The sequence below is a fragment of the Dunckerocampus dactyliophorus genome, chromosome 1, assembly GCF_027744805.1.
Source record: "Dunckerocampus dactyliophorus isolate RoL2022-P2 chromosome 1, RoL_Ddac_1.1, whole genome shotgun sequence".
NCBI lineage: Eukaryota > Metazoa > Chordata > Actinopteri > Syngnathiformes > Syngnathidae > Dunckerocampus > Dunckerocampus dactyliophorus.
Window position 1 is genome coordinate 6,337,091 of NC_072819.1, and position 17,872 is coordinate 6,354,962.

A 17,872-nucleotide genomic window follows, 5' to 3' on the forward strand; every position below is an offset into this window, starting at 1 on the left:
AGGGATCAATTTATGCGAGTAATGGCCTCACCTTGGCCACCCCAATGAAACATTTCTGGCTCCGCCACTGCTCAGAAAATGACTTTTTAAAACAAGCACATTTTTTCTTTAATACTTCAACTGAATGCTACTAAAATGACATTATTTCTCCTCATAATATGTGTTTCTTGTCAAATTGCAACATTTTAAGTCTCATAAAATGACAGCAGTTTCCTTCCAGTGTTTTTTTCCAACTATTTCTGCTTGTAAATTTTCTTCTCGTAATAATGACCTTTTTCCCATATTTTGATTTTATTCTCATAATATTACTTCTAGTATTATATTATCAACTTTATTATTTTTCTCCAAACTAATTTCCCAAAAATGACAACTTTATTTTGTGTTGTTTCTCATATTCCTACTTTAGTTACTTTTTTCTTTTAATTTTTTTCTTCAAAATTTCAACTCTAAACTACACTTCAGTAGCTTGGAGTTGAAATTTTGAAGAAAGGAAATATTTTTCCTCAAAATATTGCAGGTTTATTCTCATTAAATTGTGACTTTTTTCTCATTAGAATACAAAATACAATATTTTCACTTTGTTGTCGTAAAATTACTTTTTTCCATTTCTACCGGGGGGTTTTTTTGTGTGTAATTTTCCAAAAATGTCTACTTTTTTCTTGTAATTATGACCTTATGTCCTTATTTTCACTTTATTTTTGACAATTTACAGGACCTAATTTTCTAAAAAAATTACAACTTTATTTGTTGTGTGTTGTTTTTCATATTATGGCTTTAAAAAAAAAATAAACTTCATACAACTAAAATAACATTTTTCTTCATGTTACTCTTGTAAAATTAAAACTTTTTGTGAGATTAAAACTTTTTTCTCTTTATATTTAGACTTTAATTTCATTTTTTTTATCATTTCTGATGGGTTTTTTTTTTACATTTCCCAATTATTTCAGCTGTATTCTTGTCAATTTTCTTCTAATATTATTACTTTATTCCCTTGATATAAGTTTTTCAACCTAATTTTGGTTAGAGTACAACTTTTTTCTCTTAATATTTTGACCTGAATAATAAAATGGTAGGTGTTTGTTTTTTTTATACTTCCTAATTATTTCAAATGGATTCTCTTCTTGTAATTTTCTGACTTTATTCCCAAAATATTTTGACTTTTTAACCTTTTTGTGAAAAAAAAAGTGTTTTTTCTTTAATAGTTCAACTTAAATGATATTTTTCCTTATATTCTCGGAAATTAACAACTTTTTCTTGTTAGATTACAACTTCTGACTTTTTTTCCTTGTAAAATGAATGCCCTTTTTTCAATTGCTGCTGTTGCTGGTTCTTATAATTGTATTTTTCGAATGTCCCAAGGGCCAATAAAAAAACAGCCACGTGCTGCAAACGGCCCCCAGGCTGCACTTTGGGCACTGCTGATTTATCTTAAACGATAAATATCATTTTCATAACAATCATCGCACACCTCTTTGCCTCTCTTTATTGAAATGTGTCATATACAAATCTCAAACCATATTTTCCATTTTACATAAGTGAAAGAATGAAAACACTAAAAAAAAACAAAAAAAAAACAATAACTTAATCCAAACTCTTCAAAAGGTGGCACAACATCTTGGAAACAGCCTGAGACGTTTTCTTCACAGTGTACAATCACGTCCTGAACAAGTCACCTTGAAAGATGAGCAAAATTCACTGAAAAGTCAGCAATGCGATGTGCCGTGGGCAGAAAAACGCTCCAAATATAAGATAGCAGCGTTCGAAACACAACTTCACAGTTTGAGATGATGATGAGAAAAAACAAAAAGAGTCCCTTTTTAGGTGGCGCTGTCAGAGGTGGCGTGTTGTTGCTTGGAGGCGGGGTCCGGGGCCTCCCTCCTCTGCGGGTTGGGTCGAGGTTGGGTCAAGTGTTGGAAGAGGACGCTCCTGCCGCCTGAGGAAGACACGGGCCATGTTTAATCTGAGATGCGCCACACACTAGCACGCTTTTACCTGGTGTCAACAAGATATCGCTCCATTTCGTAACCACCGGGTCTCCTATAGTCGCCAAGCATGAGGTCTAGAAAGGCAGGTACCCTCCAGTTAGCGCCCGGTCAAAAAACATTGGCATTTAACACTATGATTTCTTTTTTTAACTCCACAAGATGGCAGTGGCTGCATTTAAAGTATCACTAGCTCTGCATGCACTTGAAAAACAATTACGTTTTATATAGCCTGCAATATATTTGGGTACTTTTGGAATTGGACAAATGGGCATCCATACACATATCTAGCGCTGCATGCGCTTTAAAGCAGCGGTTCCCGTAGGTCATTTGGTACCGGGCCGCACAGAAAGAAAAAATAATTTCCATTATTTCATTTTTTTCATTTTATTTTGAAAAGTGGCCGCACAGATAGACTACTACTGTATTTTTACCATTTTTCTTTCACCTCCTATTCGGTCTCAAATGCTGATACTATGTGGGAATGCATAAAGGTGAGTTTTGATGACTTATTGAGTGCTAATGTGCGCATTTGTCTCAAGTTAATTCATGCTAGCACACTGCCTTGTACCACACACGTCAAGCAGCCATGTAATCATCTCTCTGGTAAAACTTCAACTGGTGGATGGTGGGTCAGCATTCATTTTGTGCTTTTAATTTGATCTTATTCATGTCTTAGCTTTACACAATTCATCATAAATAAGATCAATTAGATCGCTATAATGCACGAACACCCCCCCCCCCCCCCCCCCCCCCCCCGGTCCGCGGGAGATTTGTGGGAACAAATTGTGGGTCCGTGGGTCAAAAAAGGTTGGGGTCCACCGCTTTAAAGTATTTAATTGATTATTTAATCAACAAGTCTCCTGTTTTTTTTTTTTTAAACTAATTTAATTCTACTACATTTTTTGCATCTTTAAAATAATAATAATAATAATTAATCTATCGCTCCCATTAAGGCCAACTAATTAACTGTTTTTAAAACGAATTAATTTAACTTGTTAATTTAATTTTTTGCATCTTTAAGCAAAAATAAAAGAAATCTACCACTACAACTCAGGTCAAATAACAAGTCTGTTTGTTTGTTTTTTTTAAACTAATTTAATGGATTTTAATGGAAATTAACAACTCTCTAATAATAATAATAATTATAATAATAATCTACTGCCCCAATTAATAAGTCTCCAATAGTTTTTTTTTTTAAACTAATACTTAATTTTTGCATATTTAAAAAAAAAAAGTCCAGGACTCCAATTCATGCCAATTAACAGCTCCTTTATAGTTTTTAATTTTAATTAACCACAAATTTAAATAAAAGTCATTTAATTAAATAAATAATAACATTCTTTAAATAAATAATCTACTGCTCCAATTAACACGTGTTAGTATTTTAAATCTAATTTAAGTTCAAATTCTTACATATTTCAAAATAATAATAATTAATCGACTGATCCAATTAACACCATTAACAAGTCTCCTTTAGTCTTTTGTAACTAAATATCATTTAATTTTCAATACAAAATAATAATAACCGCTGCAATTAACAAGTCTTCTGTAGTTTTTTTCAACTAATGTAATGTAACATCTTTAAACATTAATAATGATAATTAATTTACTGCTCTAATTAACTGCAAGTAAGTTTTTTTTAACTAATTTAATTCACATCACTTCATCTTTAAATAAATAATCTACTGCTCCACTAAACACCAATTAATAGTAATTGTTTTTTAACAAATTTAATTTTTTTTTAAGTCTTTAAAAATAAATCTCCCATCCAATTAACACAATTAACAAGTCTCCTACATTTTAAAAAAACTGATTTAATTAATTTTAAAAAAATTTTTTTGGTTCATCTCCCAATCCAATTAACGCCAACTAACAAGTCTCTTTTTGTATTGAAGTATTTTAATAAAAATGTTTAAATATTTGAAAATATAAAAATATCTTAAATTTAACAAGTCTCCTAAAGTCTTTTTAACACTAATATAAATTTAACAAGTCTCCTATAGTCTTTTTAACACTAATGTAAATTTAACAAGTCTCCTAGTCTTTTTAACACTAATGTAATACAATTTTAAAAAACAAACTACACATGTCTTTATCAAGCCCCATAGTTTAATCTAGTTCTATTTTTTTTTATTTAATACAATTTTAAAAAGCAATTACATTTTTTAAAATGTAATCTAGCTATAGTTTGAATCTAGTCCTATTGTTAAATCTAGTTCTAAAGTTGTTGTTTTTTTATTTATTAAAATGTAAAAAATAAATTACATACCTTTAAATTAATGTATCGCTGTAGTTTGAATATAGTCTATAGTGGCCGTTTTATTTTAGTCAATTTAATAAAATACATCATTTTGAATTTAACCAAGAGCTCCAATTAAAACAAACTACTAAGGTTGGTTCACTTGGATTTTCTTAGTGTGTGAAAAGGAACTGAACCAGAAGCAAAAACCACCTAGTTTGCAAACCATCAACTGATTCCAAGCAGACAAAGACACGGGGGTGTGACAGCACCCCCTGGTGGGTAACCGACATACCTGCTCTCGTGTTAGCCAGCCTCCCATGGCTGGGATTCCCCGGGACGGCGTGATAGAGAGACGCCAGGTTGTTGGGCGCGCAAGAGCGCAGGAGGTTCATCATGTCCCAGTCGGTGCCCAAACCGCCTTCGATGGTGGTGATGGACGGACTCTTGATTGGAGCCCTCCCTTGAGGTGGCCTGATGACTCCCTCGCCCGGGGGCGTTCCCCGGAAGCCGGGCCTGGCGTCCCCAGCAGGCAGGGTAAGCTTTAGCCGCTTGCCGGACGGCTCGCTAATCTGCGTGAGGCTCCCGAACGGGTCAGACAGGAAGAGGCGAGCGGCGTCCGACTGCCACGCGGCGCCGCCGCTTCGCCCGGGGAAACTCCTCTCGGCGGCCGCCACCCTGGCCAAGATGGGTGGTTGCTCCGTCTGGTACTTGCCGCCACTGGACGGGTTGTTGAAGCGGGTCGGCTCTGGAACGCGACTCCGGGGAACATCGCAAAGACGTCCGTCGTGGGTCTGCTTGGGTGTGGGTTCTTTGGGTCTTGCAGTTTGAGGGGGCGGGGACTTGGTTCGGCGAGGGTGGCGCCTGTCAAGGGTGGCTAGCGGGGGGACGTCTTGACCTTGAAGGGCGGGTGGGCATCCCGTGAGGCGTCTCTGCTTGCTGTAAAGATTCTTTCTGCAAACGTCCGACTTCTCCTTGTGGGTCAGCCGCTTGTGCATAATCAGAACCTCCGGGTAGATGGTTTTATACGTGCAGAAGGAACACGCAGACGGAATTAACGCATTCCTGGGAGGGACTGAGAGAGAGACTTTTAAGGACAGGTTTAACGGCACGTCGCAGTCCTCGTCTTCCTCCTTTTCCACCTTCAGATGCGCAGCCACGGGGAACGTGACGGGCGCATTTTCAGCCATCACTTTCTCAGGGTCCGCTTTGTCCCGCTCGCTCTCGCAGCTTTCCCTCGGCGCTCCGTCCTCGGAAAGCCACGGTTGGGGTCTCTTGGCGGCCTCGTTTGCGAGTTTCCCGTCGCTTGGGGAGGGCACAGGTTTGCTGGGGATCTCCACGCATGGTTTGTCCTTGTGCCGGCGCTCCAGGTGGTATTTCAGGGACGTCCTCTGGGCGGCGGCGTAGTCGCAGTAGACGCACTTGTAGGGTTTCTCACCTGGGACGCAGCAAAGGGTACAAAAGCGTGAGCACCGAGCCAATGTTTGACTTTTTTTCATTTTCCACATTTTTCAACTTTCTTCAAAAATAATGGTCAAATTCTTATTCCCGCCCTGCGAGTGGCTGGCGACCAGTCCAGGGTGTACCCCGCCGGTCACCCGAAGTCAGCTGGGATAGGCTCCAGCATGCCCCCGCGACCCTCAAGAGGAGAAGCGGTATAGAAAATGGATGGATGGAAATTCTTATTCCTATAATATTCTAACTTATTCCACAACCTCATTTTCCAAAAACTGGATTTTGTTTAGTTTCTCCTAATATTCTGACTTTAACGACTAAGTAACTTTTTTCTTTTTCTCTAATATTTCAACTCTGCTACTAAAATGACATTTTTCCCCCCCATAATTTGTCATGAAATTGAAACTTTTTTCTGGTTAGAATCTTTCATATTTTGGACTTCATTCTCATTTTAAAAAATTACGTTTTTTTCCATTTCTGCTGTTTTCTTCTTCGAAATTTATTTTGACTTTATTCCATAATATTATGATTTTTTTTTCCTGCAATCAAATTTTCCAAAAATTACAACTTCATTCATTGTTTTGTTTAAAAAACGCCATAATTTTTTTCTTGAATATTCGAACTTTATGCTCCTAAAACCTTATTTTTCCTCATACTACATTCTCATAAAATTGTGCCTTTTTCTCATTAGAGTACAATTTTTTCTCGTAAAATTTTGACTTTATTCATGTAAAATTTCTGCTGTTTTTTTATATTTCATATTTCAACTTTATTTTTGTACATTCCTTCTTGTAATTTTAACTTTATTCCCTTAATATTTTGACTTTATTCTTGTAACGGTATAGCTTTTTCCAAAAACCTAATTTTCCAAAAGCTGGGCTCTCCCTTAGAGATAAGGTGAGAAGCACTGCCATCCGAGTGAAACTCTGAGGAGAACCGCTGCTCCTCCGCATTGACAGGAGCCAGATGAGGTGGCTTTAGGGCATCTGGTCAGGATGCCTTCTGGACGCCTCCCTTTCAGGGCACGTCTGACCGATAGGAGGCCTCGGGGAACACCCAAGACACGTTGGAGAGACTATGTCTCTCAACTGGCCTGGGAACACCTCGGGATCCGCCGGGAAGAGTGGAGGAGTAGCTGAGGAGAGGGAAGTCCAGGCTTCCTTGCTTAGGCTGCTGCCCCCATGACCCGACCTCAGATAAGCAGTAGAGGATGGGTGGATGTTTCTCATGATATAATGAAAATTATGCCTTTTTCTCATTAGATGACAACTTTTTCTCTTAATATTTTGTCTTTTTATTACATTTTTTGGAAGATATTAATTAATAAATCACATCGTTTTGTGGTTGAATATTATTAGTCACTATGATTATTGTTAGTCAAGAAATATGCAGATTTAAGCAAATTTTGTGCAAAGTGGGGTACGCGTACCCCCAGGGCTACGCCAATTTTCATTGGGGGTGCCTGAATAAAAATGACAATTAGCGCCTAACACTCACAATTACGGGCGCACCTCAACGCCTCATAGCACAGAGCGCATGGCCATAGCAGAAAGAAGGAAGTTGACACGGCATGAACTCTGTGTGAGTTATATGAGTGAAAACCTTCAAGTACCTTGGCACACACATCAGCGAGGACCTCACCTGGTCTCACAACACCCAACAAATTATCAAGAAGTCCCAAAGGAGACTGTACTTCCTGAGAAGACTGAGGAAATTTGGCATGTCCACCACAATCCTGAGTTGCTTCTACAGATGCACTATGGAAAGTGTCCTTACCGCCTCCATCACTGTTTGGTACGGTAACTGTACAACACGTGATAGGAAGGCACTCCAGCGGGTGATCAAGACCTCACAGAACATTGTTGGGGCAGCCCTCCCCTCACTGCAAGACATTTATAAAACTAGAGTCCTACGCAGAACACACAACCTCATCAAGGACAGCACACATCCACAACACTCATTATTCACACTCCTACCGTCAGGCAGACGCTACAGGAGTTTGAAGTCCAGGACCACAAGGCTGGCAAACAGCTTTTACCCACAGGCCATCAGGCTTCTCAACGAAGCACTCACACACGCAACACACGCACACACTCATAGCACTTTATTTATTTATTTGTATTATTTATCTGTATTAATGTCTCTTCTGTTGTTGTTACTTAATTTATTGGTATTTATGTTTCTTATGTTCTTATTCTTTTTCTTGTGTTTTTTTTCTTTTCTTGGGAGAATGAACAGAATAAGAATTTCATTGCATAGTATAACTGCTGTTTTACTATGCATATGACAATAAAACTCTTGAATCTATATGAATAAGTATGCAAGTAAGTACGTACGTTAGTGATGATTATGTTGTGTATTAAGAGTGTTTAACCTTGAAGGTTTAACATATTGGTTGGTGTTCCAATCCCTGCACTGTGAAAACCGCTCAATGTACAGTCATGGAAAAAAAGTATTAGACCACCCTTTTTTCTTCAGTTTATTGATTCATTTTAATGCCTGGTACATTGTTATATTTGTCCAAACAAATAGGTACCTTTAGTTGTATCAGGCATTAAAATGAACAAGAAACTGAAGAAACAAGGGTGGTCTAAACCGGTTTTTCAACCTTTTTTGAGCGAAGGCACATTTTTTTTTATTGAAAAAACTACAAGGCACACTTTTGTACTTTGGATACTGCTTTATCATGTTTGTTCAACTTTCCCTTTCAATTTGGTATCAAATTAATATGAAGATTTAAATCACAGCGATTGCAAGTGGACGAAAGTGAAGCTCAAGTTCAACCAATTCAAAAAGGTAAGGATTCCAACATCTGGCTGAAATAAAAGATATGTTTTAATTGTAGATATGTATTTATCACAGCTCAAGTAAAACTTTAATCAAAATTTCACCATGTACAGTACACATTTTTCTACCAGAATAACTCACTATAAAATTATTTAACCAATTAATCATGTTTAATATTCCAATTTTATGAAATGTAAAAATGGTTTCTGTTTTTTTAAGTGTGCAGCAGTAGGGGGCTCATGGCTTCATGAAAAATGTCTAAAGGGGTACGCGCCTGTAAACAGTTTGGGAATCACTGTCCTAAATGAAGCATTTGCAAGCATAAAGATGGCTAAATGACATAAAACACAAATACAGAGGCATTCAGAAGACACGTTCAATGTGATATGTAGTATTCTACAGTGGTCAGTAGGTGTCAGCAATGTTACATTAATGAGACAATAGCCACCACAGGTGCAGTAATCTCACCTTTATGGCAGTTAATTGGTTCCAGACCCGACCGCGATAAGTGAATTTTGGATGCACTTATTACTTGGAGCATAGAAAACCCTTTTACGACCTTCTACTGAACATGAAATGACACCCATATAGTCACTTTTACACACCTATTACCCAATATAGTAGACATAAGAGAAAATAAGACGACCTTCTAAATATAGTTTAACATTATTAAAGCCCTCCAAAGCAGACATAACACCCCTACAGTCACCTTTACACTCCTTTTACCCAATACAGTAGAAATAATAAGAGAAAATAGGACAGAGAAAACCTGTTTACCAGCTTCTAAATGTGTTTTTTAACATTATTAGAGCCCTCTAGACAATAAATAACACTGCTATAGTCACCTTTACACTTCTATTACCTAATATAGTAGAATCAAAAACTCTCTTAATGCTAATACAGGTGAGTCTATATCAGGGTGCCCGTAGGCCGGTTTTTGGCCCTCGGCACGTTCGAAAAATATAAAATTAATCTTTAAAAAAAAAGCAGCAAAAATGGGGGGAAAAAACGCAATCACTTTCATCAAATAAATATGAAATATTAAGTCATACCAGTAATAGAAAAAATTGCATAAACTTAAATTAAAAAGGGAGAAGAGTCAATATGAGAAACAAAACAAACAGAAAATTCATTTGGTAAAAATGTGTAATATTATGATAATAATGTAAAAATATAATAATAAAAGTCAGAATTTTACAAGAAAAAAAATGCACAAGAAGAAAGTTGAAATAATTGTAAAAAAATGTAAAAAAGCAAGTTCATACTGGTGACTCTAAATTGTCCATAGGTATGAATGTGAGTGTGAATTGTTGTTTGTCTACTGTATATGTGCCCTGCGACTGGCTGGCGACCAGTCCAGAGTGTACCCCGCCTGTCACCCGAAGTCAGCTGGGATAGGCTCCAGTATGCCCCCGCGACCCTAATGAGGAGAAGCGGTATAGAAGATGGATGGATAGCAATGACATACTTTGTTATTGATAACGCAAAGCTGAGATGCAGGTTGTTGCTATAAAAAAATGTCTCAGCATATTTACATGGGTTGGTTTAGAAAATAGCCATAATTTTAAAGTGGCCCCCGCATCCTTTGATGGTGGTTGGTGCCATAGTAAACATTGCGGGTGAGTTTACATTAATTTACATGGACATTTTTGGAAGCTTATCTTCAATACTAGCTCCGGTATGAGCAAGACAGCCAATCAAAACCGTGGGAGACTCATACAATTCTGGATGTGAACACGTCGCTCACCCGTGTCGCTGGTCACAGCCGCTCATTGCCTCCCATGTGTATGGTTTGCTATGCATTGGCAATGAGCTTCGCCAATGGCAGTCGTTTCTCGCCTCCCGAGTGTGGCAGCCATAAGACGCTACCAAAATGACTGATCATAAACTCCGACCCGCACCCGCTGGATTTAAATAAGAGCGTGTGAAAGCACTTTGGCTTTTCACGTAGTTGAAGGTGAAAATGAGCTGGACAACGGCCAGACAATATGCAAGCTTTGTCATGCAAGCTTGAAATATTTTGGGTACACGACAAATATGAGAAACCATATAGCACGTTTCCACCCGAACCAGGAGGAAAAACAGCCAGCTCAAGTTGCTGCCAACCAGAGAACCATGGAGCAGGTGGTAACTACAGTCATTTTCCACCCAACTCAGAAAAAAGTGTTTCTGTTTGAAACACTTTTATTGCGAAGGATTTGTGGCCGTATTCGGTTGTTGAGAAGCAGGGCTTTCGTGCTGTGTTTCGTACTTTGGAACCCAGGTACAATGTCCCATCGCAACGTTATTTCACTGACACTGCAACTGTGAATAAGGGCAGCCTAGTTTTTTTGGTTATTCATAATATACTGACGTCTGCAAGCATTATTCTTGTATGAGAGCCGCTGGAACAGAAAAAAGTATTATTTTGTGAGAGATTCTATGCTCAGGATTTTTGCTTGAATTGGTAAACAGGTTTTCTATGTCTTATTTTATCTTATTATTTCTACTATATTGGTTAATATTGCTTTAACTATGAAGCTATTCCATTCGCGGAAATTTACTTAAACAGCAATAGACGAGGGATTACTGTATTCTTTTATCTGCTTACTTGCATGATTTAAGAATATTAGGTACGGTTTGACCCTGGAACTGAATAATTCAATTGCCATGACGTCAAAGTTTGATTGTACAGATTGTGTATTTGATGTGAGAGATTACCTGTGTGAGTCCTCAGGTGCACTGTGAGGTAATAGCTGGATCGGAAGGACTTGCCGCAGTAGCTGCAGTGCTTTGATCGTACTTTGGCTCTGTAGAAGCCGTCCTCTCCTTGAACAAACGGGAACAGAAACAGTCATCAAAAGATGCCTACTGCCCAAGGTCCTTGGGGTGGGAAGCACTCTTACAAATTACATGGAGCCCAATTAGCCTGTTAATAAGTACAGCTCACATTTCAGCAGGCACTTTATTTTTTATGTTGTCACAGGACAATGCTGTAGAAAGTCAACTTGGACATACTGTAGAGTAGTCAGTGTACAGCTTATATAGCTTCTTTTTTTTCTTTTTTTTCTGAAAATTTACTGAAAGCAGGTCAACACACAACCATCACTGTGTAAACATCTGGCAACACAAGTGAGTAGCAAGATAATGTCTTGTCTACAGGAAAGCATGGTGGTGGTTGCATGCACGAGTGCTGTCACCTCAGGGGAGACGTGGTTCAGTGAGGGAAAGATTAATTTCGACATACAGTACATACGACATTCTAAAGATCCGCCCCGTGATGATGGTGTCATACCAGAACTGGGGGAGCTGCGGTTCATTGAGGAAAAGATGATGTTGCTGCACTGTTACATTCTAAAGATCCACTCCCTTTGTGGCGGTTGCTTCATAATCTGCGTCTGCCCAATTGCTGCCGGCTCTGCGAGAGCTGCGGTTCATTAAGGAGAAACATGAAATCCAACATGTAAAGAAAGTTGGGTTGAGTAGGGAGTTGGGTTCACTTGTGTTGGCCCCAGTGGTGGCAGCACTCGTGCAGCCCAAAACTGTGACGTGCATCTTCAGAATGTTACAGTGCATGTCAAAATTAATCTTTCAGTCAATGATCAGCAGTGCCGTAGTGACAGAAGCACTCATGCAGCCCCAGATTGTGACACTACTAACACAAAGGGAGCGGATCATACCAGAATTCATCTTTCCCCTCAATGAACCGCAACTCCCCCAGTTCTGGCAGCAGTCACGTAGACCCAGACCATAACCACCACCGGAGTGAATCTTCAGAATGTCGCAGTACATGTTGGAATTCATCTTTCTCCTCAATGAACCGCCACTCCCCCAGGTCTGGCAGCACTCATGCACTCCCACACCATGAGATAACCACCACCAACGAAGAGGATCTTAGGAATGCAACAATATATATGTCAAAATTTATCTTTCCCTTGAGGAACCACAACTTCCCAGTACCGGCAGCACTCGTGCAGTCCAAGACTGTGCTGTCACAAAAGTGAGCGCATCATAAGAATGTCACAGTACATGTCGAAATTAATCTCTCTTTAATAAACCACAGCTTCCCAGTTCTGGCAGCACTCATGCATTCCCAGACCATGACACAGCCACGACCAACAAAGCGCATCCTTAGGACATCACAGTATGGAATTCACCTCTCTCTCTCACTCTCTCTCAATGAACCGCAACTTCCCAGTGCCGGCAGCACTCATGCAGCCTAAGACTGTTGCCACCACAAAGGGAGTGCATCTTCAGAATGTCACAGTGCATGTCAGAATACAGCTTTCCTTTAATAAACCGCAGCTCCCCAGTGACTGAAGCCCTCATGCAGCCCTAGAATGTGACGCTTCCACAAAGGGAGCGGATCTTAGGGTTGTCACTGTTCTTCCCTAACCGCAACTCTACAGTACTGGCAGCACTCGTGCAGCACCAGACCGCGACACTGCTACGACCACCAGATGATATTCAGAATGTCAAAGTACATGTTGGTATTCATCTTTGCCCTCACCAAACTGCAGCTCCCCAGTGCGGGCAGCACTCATGCACCATGCTTGACAGTAGGCAAGACAATTATTATTAGGCTATTCTTTGTGTTGCCAGATATTCAGACATTTGTGTGTTAACTCATTTTCAGCGGACAGTAAATCTATACTGCTACTGAAGTTCTACACTGACTACTCATTGGTATTGTTAGTATTTCGTTTTGGGAGCTACTGTGTAAACACTTCCACTGCAGTCCTGTAGGTGGAGCTGAGGTGCATGACAAAAGTCATGTGATTAATTTTTTTACATCATGTCGCACACAAACAAAGAAAGATGTTTAATCATTTTGAAATACCTGCAGCAAAGTGTTCCGCCATGGCTGCGTCCTCAGCGCCGTCCTCTGCGCCATCATCCCCGTGGTCCGCTGAGCCAGCCCTGGACAGCGTCCCTTCAGTGGATGAGGTGGGGCTGTCCCCCCCTGCATCCCTCTTGTGCACTCTCGAGTGCAGCACCAGCTGGTGGTAGGTCTTGAAGGTCCGCCGACATTCCTCGCACGTGGTGGGCCTCTCCGTGTCTTTGCTTTTTTGCATCAAGGACTGCCGCTGCAGCAGTCGCGGCTCCCGGCGATCCACCGCCTGCACCTGATGCTGGGACCGGAGCTCTCTGCTAGGAACATCCTTGACAGTTTTGTCTACTTGAGCGTCGGGCCAGGTGGTGTTCGTCTGCTCCTTGTCAGAGCTGCAATCCTCATTGTCTGTGCTGGCCTCCTGGCTCATGTCTTTAGTCGAGATGGGACCGACAGCGACTTTGCCCTTGGTGGCGAGCTGCCAGGCCTGAAATGTGTTGTAAGGATCCAGCTGGGGGATCCATTTGGATGTTCTTTCGGGTTGCAAAGACTTTCCTGGGGGATGAGGCTTGAGATTAAGACTGTGGAGAAAACTGTTCTGGTTCACAAATTCTTTGTCTGAGTCTTCATCTTTGCCGGGCTCCAGCTCTCGATTGTGGACTTGACTGTGTTCCACAAGGCTCTCATGGTCCGGGAAGAAAAACCCGCAAACCATGCACATCTTGTAGGCGGTGACCACGGGCTCTGACGCGGCCTCTTGGACTACGCCGTTGACCGTGACCGGGTTCTCCTGGTCCTGCAGGGCCTTGTTCTTGGTTCCGGTCTTGCCATGCATCTTCATGTGGTTCTTGAGGAACCAGGGCTCCTTGAAGCGCCGCCCGCACACATTGCAGCAGTACGTGAAGTAGTCCTTGTGTTTCCTCAGGTGGTTCTCCAGCTCACCAGCGTCCTGCCACACCTGGCCGCACACCACGCAGCTGTGCACCTCCTCTTTTTCCGGCGCTGTGCTGCCCGCTTTGGGCCGCGCCCTCTGACCCGGGATCCTAAATTCTGCTTCAATCCTGAGCACGGCCGGCTCGAAGAAGGTGGTGGGGTGCTGTGTCAGGACGTGGGGGCCCACCTCATCCTGGTGAGTGAAGGTCTTGTCGCAGAACATACAAGATGGCGGCTCGTTGGCTTTGAGGAGGTAGTTGCCGTGAGGAGTCATGCTGGAGCCGGGTCCCGGGATGTTGGCGCTGTTGCTAGTCAAGCTGTCTTGGGCCAGTCCGTCGGGACTCTCCAGGAATGGCAGAAGAGAGTCAGTCGGCATGCTGGGATGCTCGTGAAGGTGATGCCAACCTGAGAATAAAAACACAAGACAGTCTCAGGAGGCTTTTCTTAAGCTCCTAAGTGACTCCAAATTTGATACCACTTAATTGATTGACTGAGATCACTTCGATGCTTGCTTGATATCACTTCACTTGTGTCACAAAAACAGTGACCATTCAATGTAGTGAAACAGGAAATGGGACTTTTTAGCAATAGAGTGTAGACTCAACCGATTTCCTCTAAGCTGAGACTGCTGGTAAAACCTGCTTTTGTATTAAGACATTAGTCAAAGATCCTCTATGTGACAGGAGTGTTCTACAGTTAAAAAAACTAGACAAGATCCTCTTATATGACAGGACCACTCTGCTGTTTTTAAGCACCTACTGCAAAAACGCAAGTCAAAGATCTTCTATATGATAGGAGCGTTCCCCTGTCTTTCAGGACCTACTGCAAAAATGCTAGTCAAAGATCCTCGCTTTGCTGTTAAAAAAAACAACAAAAAAAACGCTTGTCAAAGATCCTCTATATGACAGGAGCGATCTGCTGTTTTTCAGGACCCACAATAAAACTGCTGGTCAAAGATTGTCTAAATGGCAAGAGTGCTCTGCTGTTTTGAAGGACCTACTGCAAAAAAAAACCCTAGACAAAGATCCTCTATATGACAGGAGCGCTCTTCTGTTTTTCAGGACCCACTACAGAACTGCTAGTCAAAGATCCTCTATATGACAGGACAGCTCTGCTGTTTAAAAAAAAAAAAAAGAAAAAAGAAAAACCCTAGTCAAAGATCGTAGTCAAAGTTGAACTTTGTTCAAGTTATGAGTGCATGATGTCGGCAGGTGTGACTGTTAACCACACGGGCGTTAGCCTACGTTAGCTCGTACGCTTTCGACCGGAGTGCCATGTTTGTTTGTTTGTTTGTTTGTTAGCTAGCAGGCTACTTCCTGATGACGCGCCTGAGGACAGGCGGAGCCATTTATGATCCCATGGATGCCATCAGACTTGATACTTCCTGTATGGGCAAGTTTATCCAGACCCTCACCAAAAGGGCACCTACAAAGCTAAAAAGCTGTGTTGTGTATTTTATTGTGTAATCCTATTCGTTTTACAACTATTTAAACATGTCAAAGCGCTAATGCTAACCCCCGTGCGCTACTACATGTAATAATACAGTACTGTCGTTACTTTGATTGCAGCTCAGGTGCACTATGTTCGAGATGCGAGTGCGTGACGTCATCAATTCACGACAATACGTTGTGTTATTTGTGTTTCTTGTGCGGATCCAGGTGTGCAACAAGTGTGTGATTGTAAATCAGCCTTTCTTTGTTCACACCCAGGAAGCTGCTGGGGGAACCGTTGCACTGTTTTTTAACTCGGCGCTCGAACACCGTTCTGACTTAAGACACGTCCTATTGCTCCTCTTTTAGCATGGGGTGGGAAAAGAAAACAAAACACTACACTTACACAAACGGGAGACAAACTTTTTCACAGTACTCACTTGAAGGCGTCCTGGTGGTGCGTTCAGGGTCCAAACGACAACGACTTAACCGTTAACATGTTTTGTGTGTTGTTTGTTTTAAAGCAGAAGACTTTTTGACGTTTCCGGTTTTGTCTTTCTTGTGGGTTTTGCTAGGGTTGACGCTGCTGTCGCACGTCAGCCATGTTAGTAGTCTTGGTTAGTGGCTATCTAGTCGTGTGTGGTTAGTTAGTTTTGTTAGTTAGCGTGCTGCCGGTGCAGCTGTTGAGCAAAGAAGATGAGGAGGCGCGTTCACGGCAAGACCTCCCTCACCTCACATGAGCGCGCGTCGCGTCCTCCCCCCCCCCGACGAAAGATGAAAGAAAAACAAAGTGCAATCGTTATTCTTTTTGTAAAGAGGGGAGGGGAGGGGGAGTGCTTTTTCTACTTTCTTGTGACTAAATGCGTTGTTGTCGCCATGGTGACATCACATACTAATCAGCCGCACGTGTGCGTTTTTCATTAACTAGACTAAACACGTTGAAACAAGTCTTTGTGTTAATAAAGGTTCATTTCTGCTCTTCTTCTTCTTCTGCAGGCACCACCATGTGGAGGTGGGGGGAGGGGAGGAGGCCCCTCCAACTTTTTCACAGTTACATGAGGAGGAGGAGGAGGAGGCTTTTCTTTTTTTTTTTTTTTTTGCAGAAGCAGGTTGGTTGAGTCAGCTTCCTCCTCTTTCACGACATGCAAACGTGGAAGTAGAGAACATGATGAAAGTAAAGGGATGATGTTCAGGTTATTCACGTGATGATTGCCAAGGCACTGACTTGTGTTGATGAGATAAAGACTCTTGTCTCTACAGTCAGGCAGTCACAGCAGCAGCCCCTCCTCCACCATTGATAGCAGCTTAAAGCCACATTACTTCCATGCATGCATGGCACCAACAATGAGTGCATTCACACACGCTTTGAATGTCTCCAAAGAAAAGCTAACTATTATGTGTACAACAACAACAAAGAACATTTATGTGACTTTTATAGTGACTGTGGTGTTTTTTTCTCACAAAAACCCACTCAGTAATTATACATAAAATATTTCTTACATATCTTATTTATTCATTGGCTTGCTTTTTTGCATTTATTGACTTTTTTATGTCTAAAGGGTATATTATAATAATACAGTAATAGTAAAACTACAGGTGTATCGCATTACGTGGAGTTCTTTATTATTATCATTTTAGTCCCTAAGGAAATACAGATTGTGGTCAAATGTTTCTAAAGTATTTAATTGAACTTGAATAAAAAAATAAAAAAAAACAACACACCATGACATAGCCATCTTCCCAAAGACTAAAGAAAGAAATGATAGTGTTTACACAAAAAGTAATAATACACGAAAACAAATGTGAGCAAACATTTTGCCCAAATCGCTTATTTATTAATTTCTTGGCTTGTTTTGGGGGTTTTATTTGCATTTTTGTTTTAAAGTATATAATAATAAAAATAGATAATACTATGTGGAGAGCTTTTCACTACTATAATTATAGTCCCTCAGTAAATTACTTTTATTTTGCAATGTTTGTCTACATTTTCCAAAAAATGTATTTAATAGAATGTATATATACTATATATGTATGTATAATATGTTGTCGTCATTTTAGTCCCAGCATTTGTCTACACTTTCTTTTATTGTATTGTATTGTTTTTTTATTTTTATTGTATTTTATGGTATTTTATTGTGTTGTATTTTATTTTATTGTATATTATTTTATTGTTTTTTATTTTATTATTGTATTTTATTGTATTGTATACTATTGTATTTTTTATTTTATTATT

The 17,872-nt window shown here is 40.4% G+C and overlaps 1 protein-coding gene across 1 annotated transcript; it reads right to left on the reverse strand.

The window, feature by feature from the left end:
- Positions 1-1,481: 1,481 nt before the first annotated feature.
- znf217 (zinc finger protein 217) lies at positions 1,482-16,356 on the reverse strand. The gene is made up of 5 exons (XM_054782759.1): positions 16,080-16,356; positions 13,286-14,614; positions 11,167-11,274; positions 4,520-5,662; positions 1,482-1,933 (listed from the first exon to the last, which is right to left on the reverse strand). The coding sequence occupies exons 2-5, from the start codon at positions 14,583-14,585 to the stop codon at positions 1,818-1,820; spliced, it is 2,667 nt and encodes an 888-aa protein (XP_054638734.1). The 5' UTR covers positions 14,586-14,614; positions 16,080-16,356; the 3' UTR covers positions 1,482-1,817.
- Between the last annotated feature and the right edge of the window lie 1,516 nt (positions 16,357-17,872).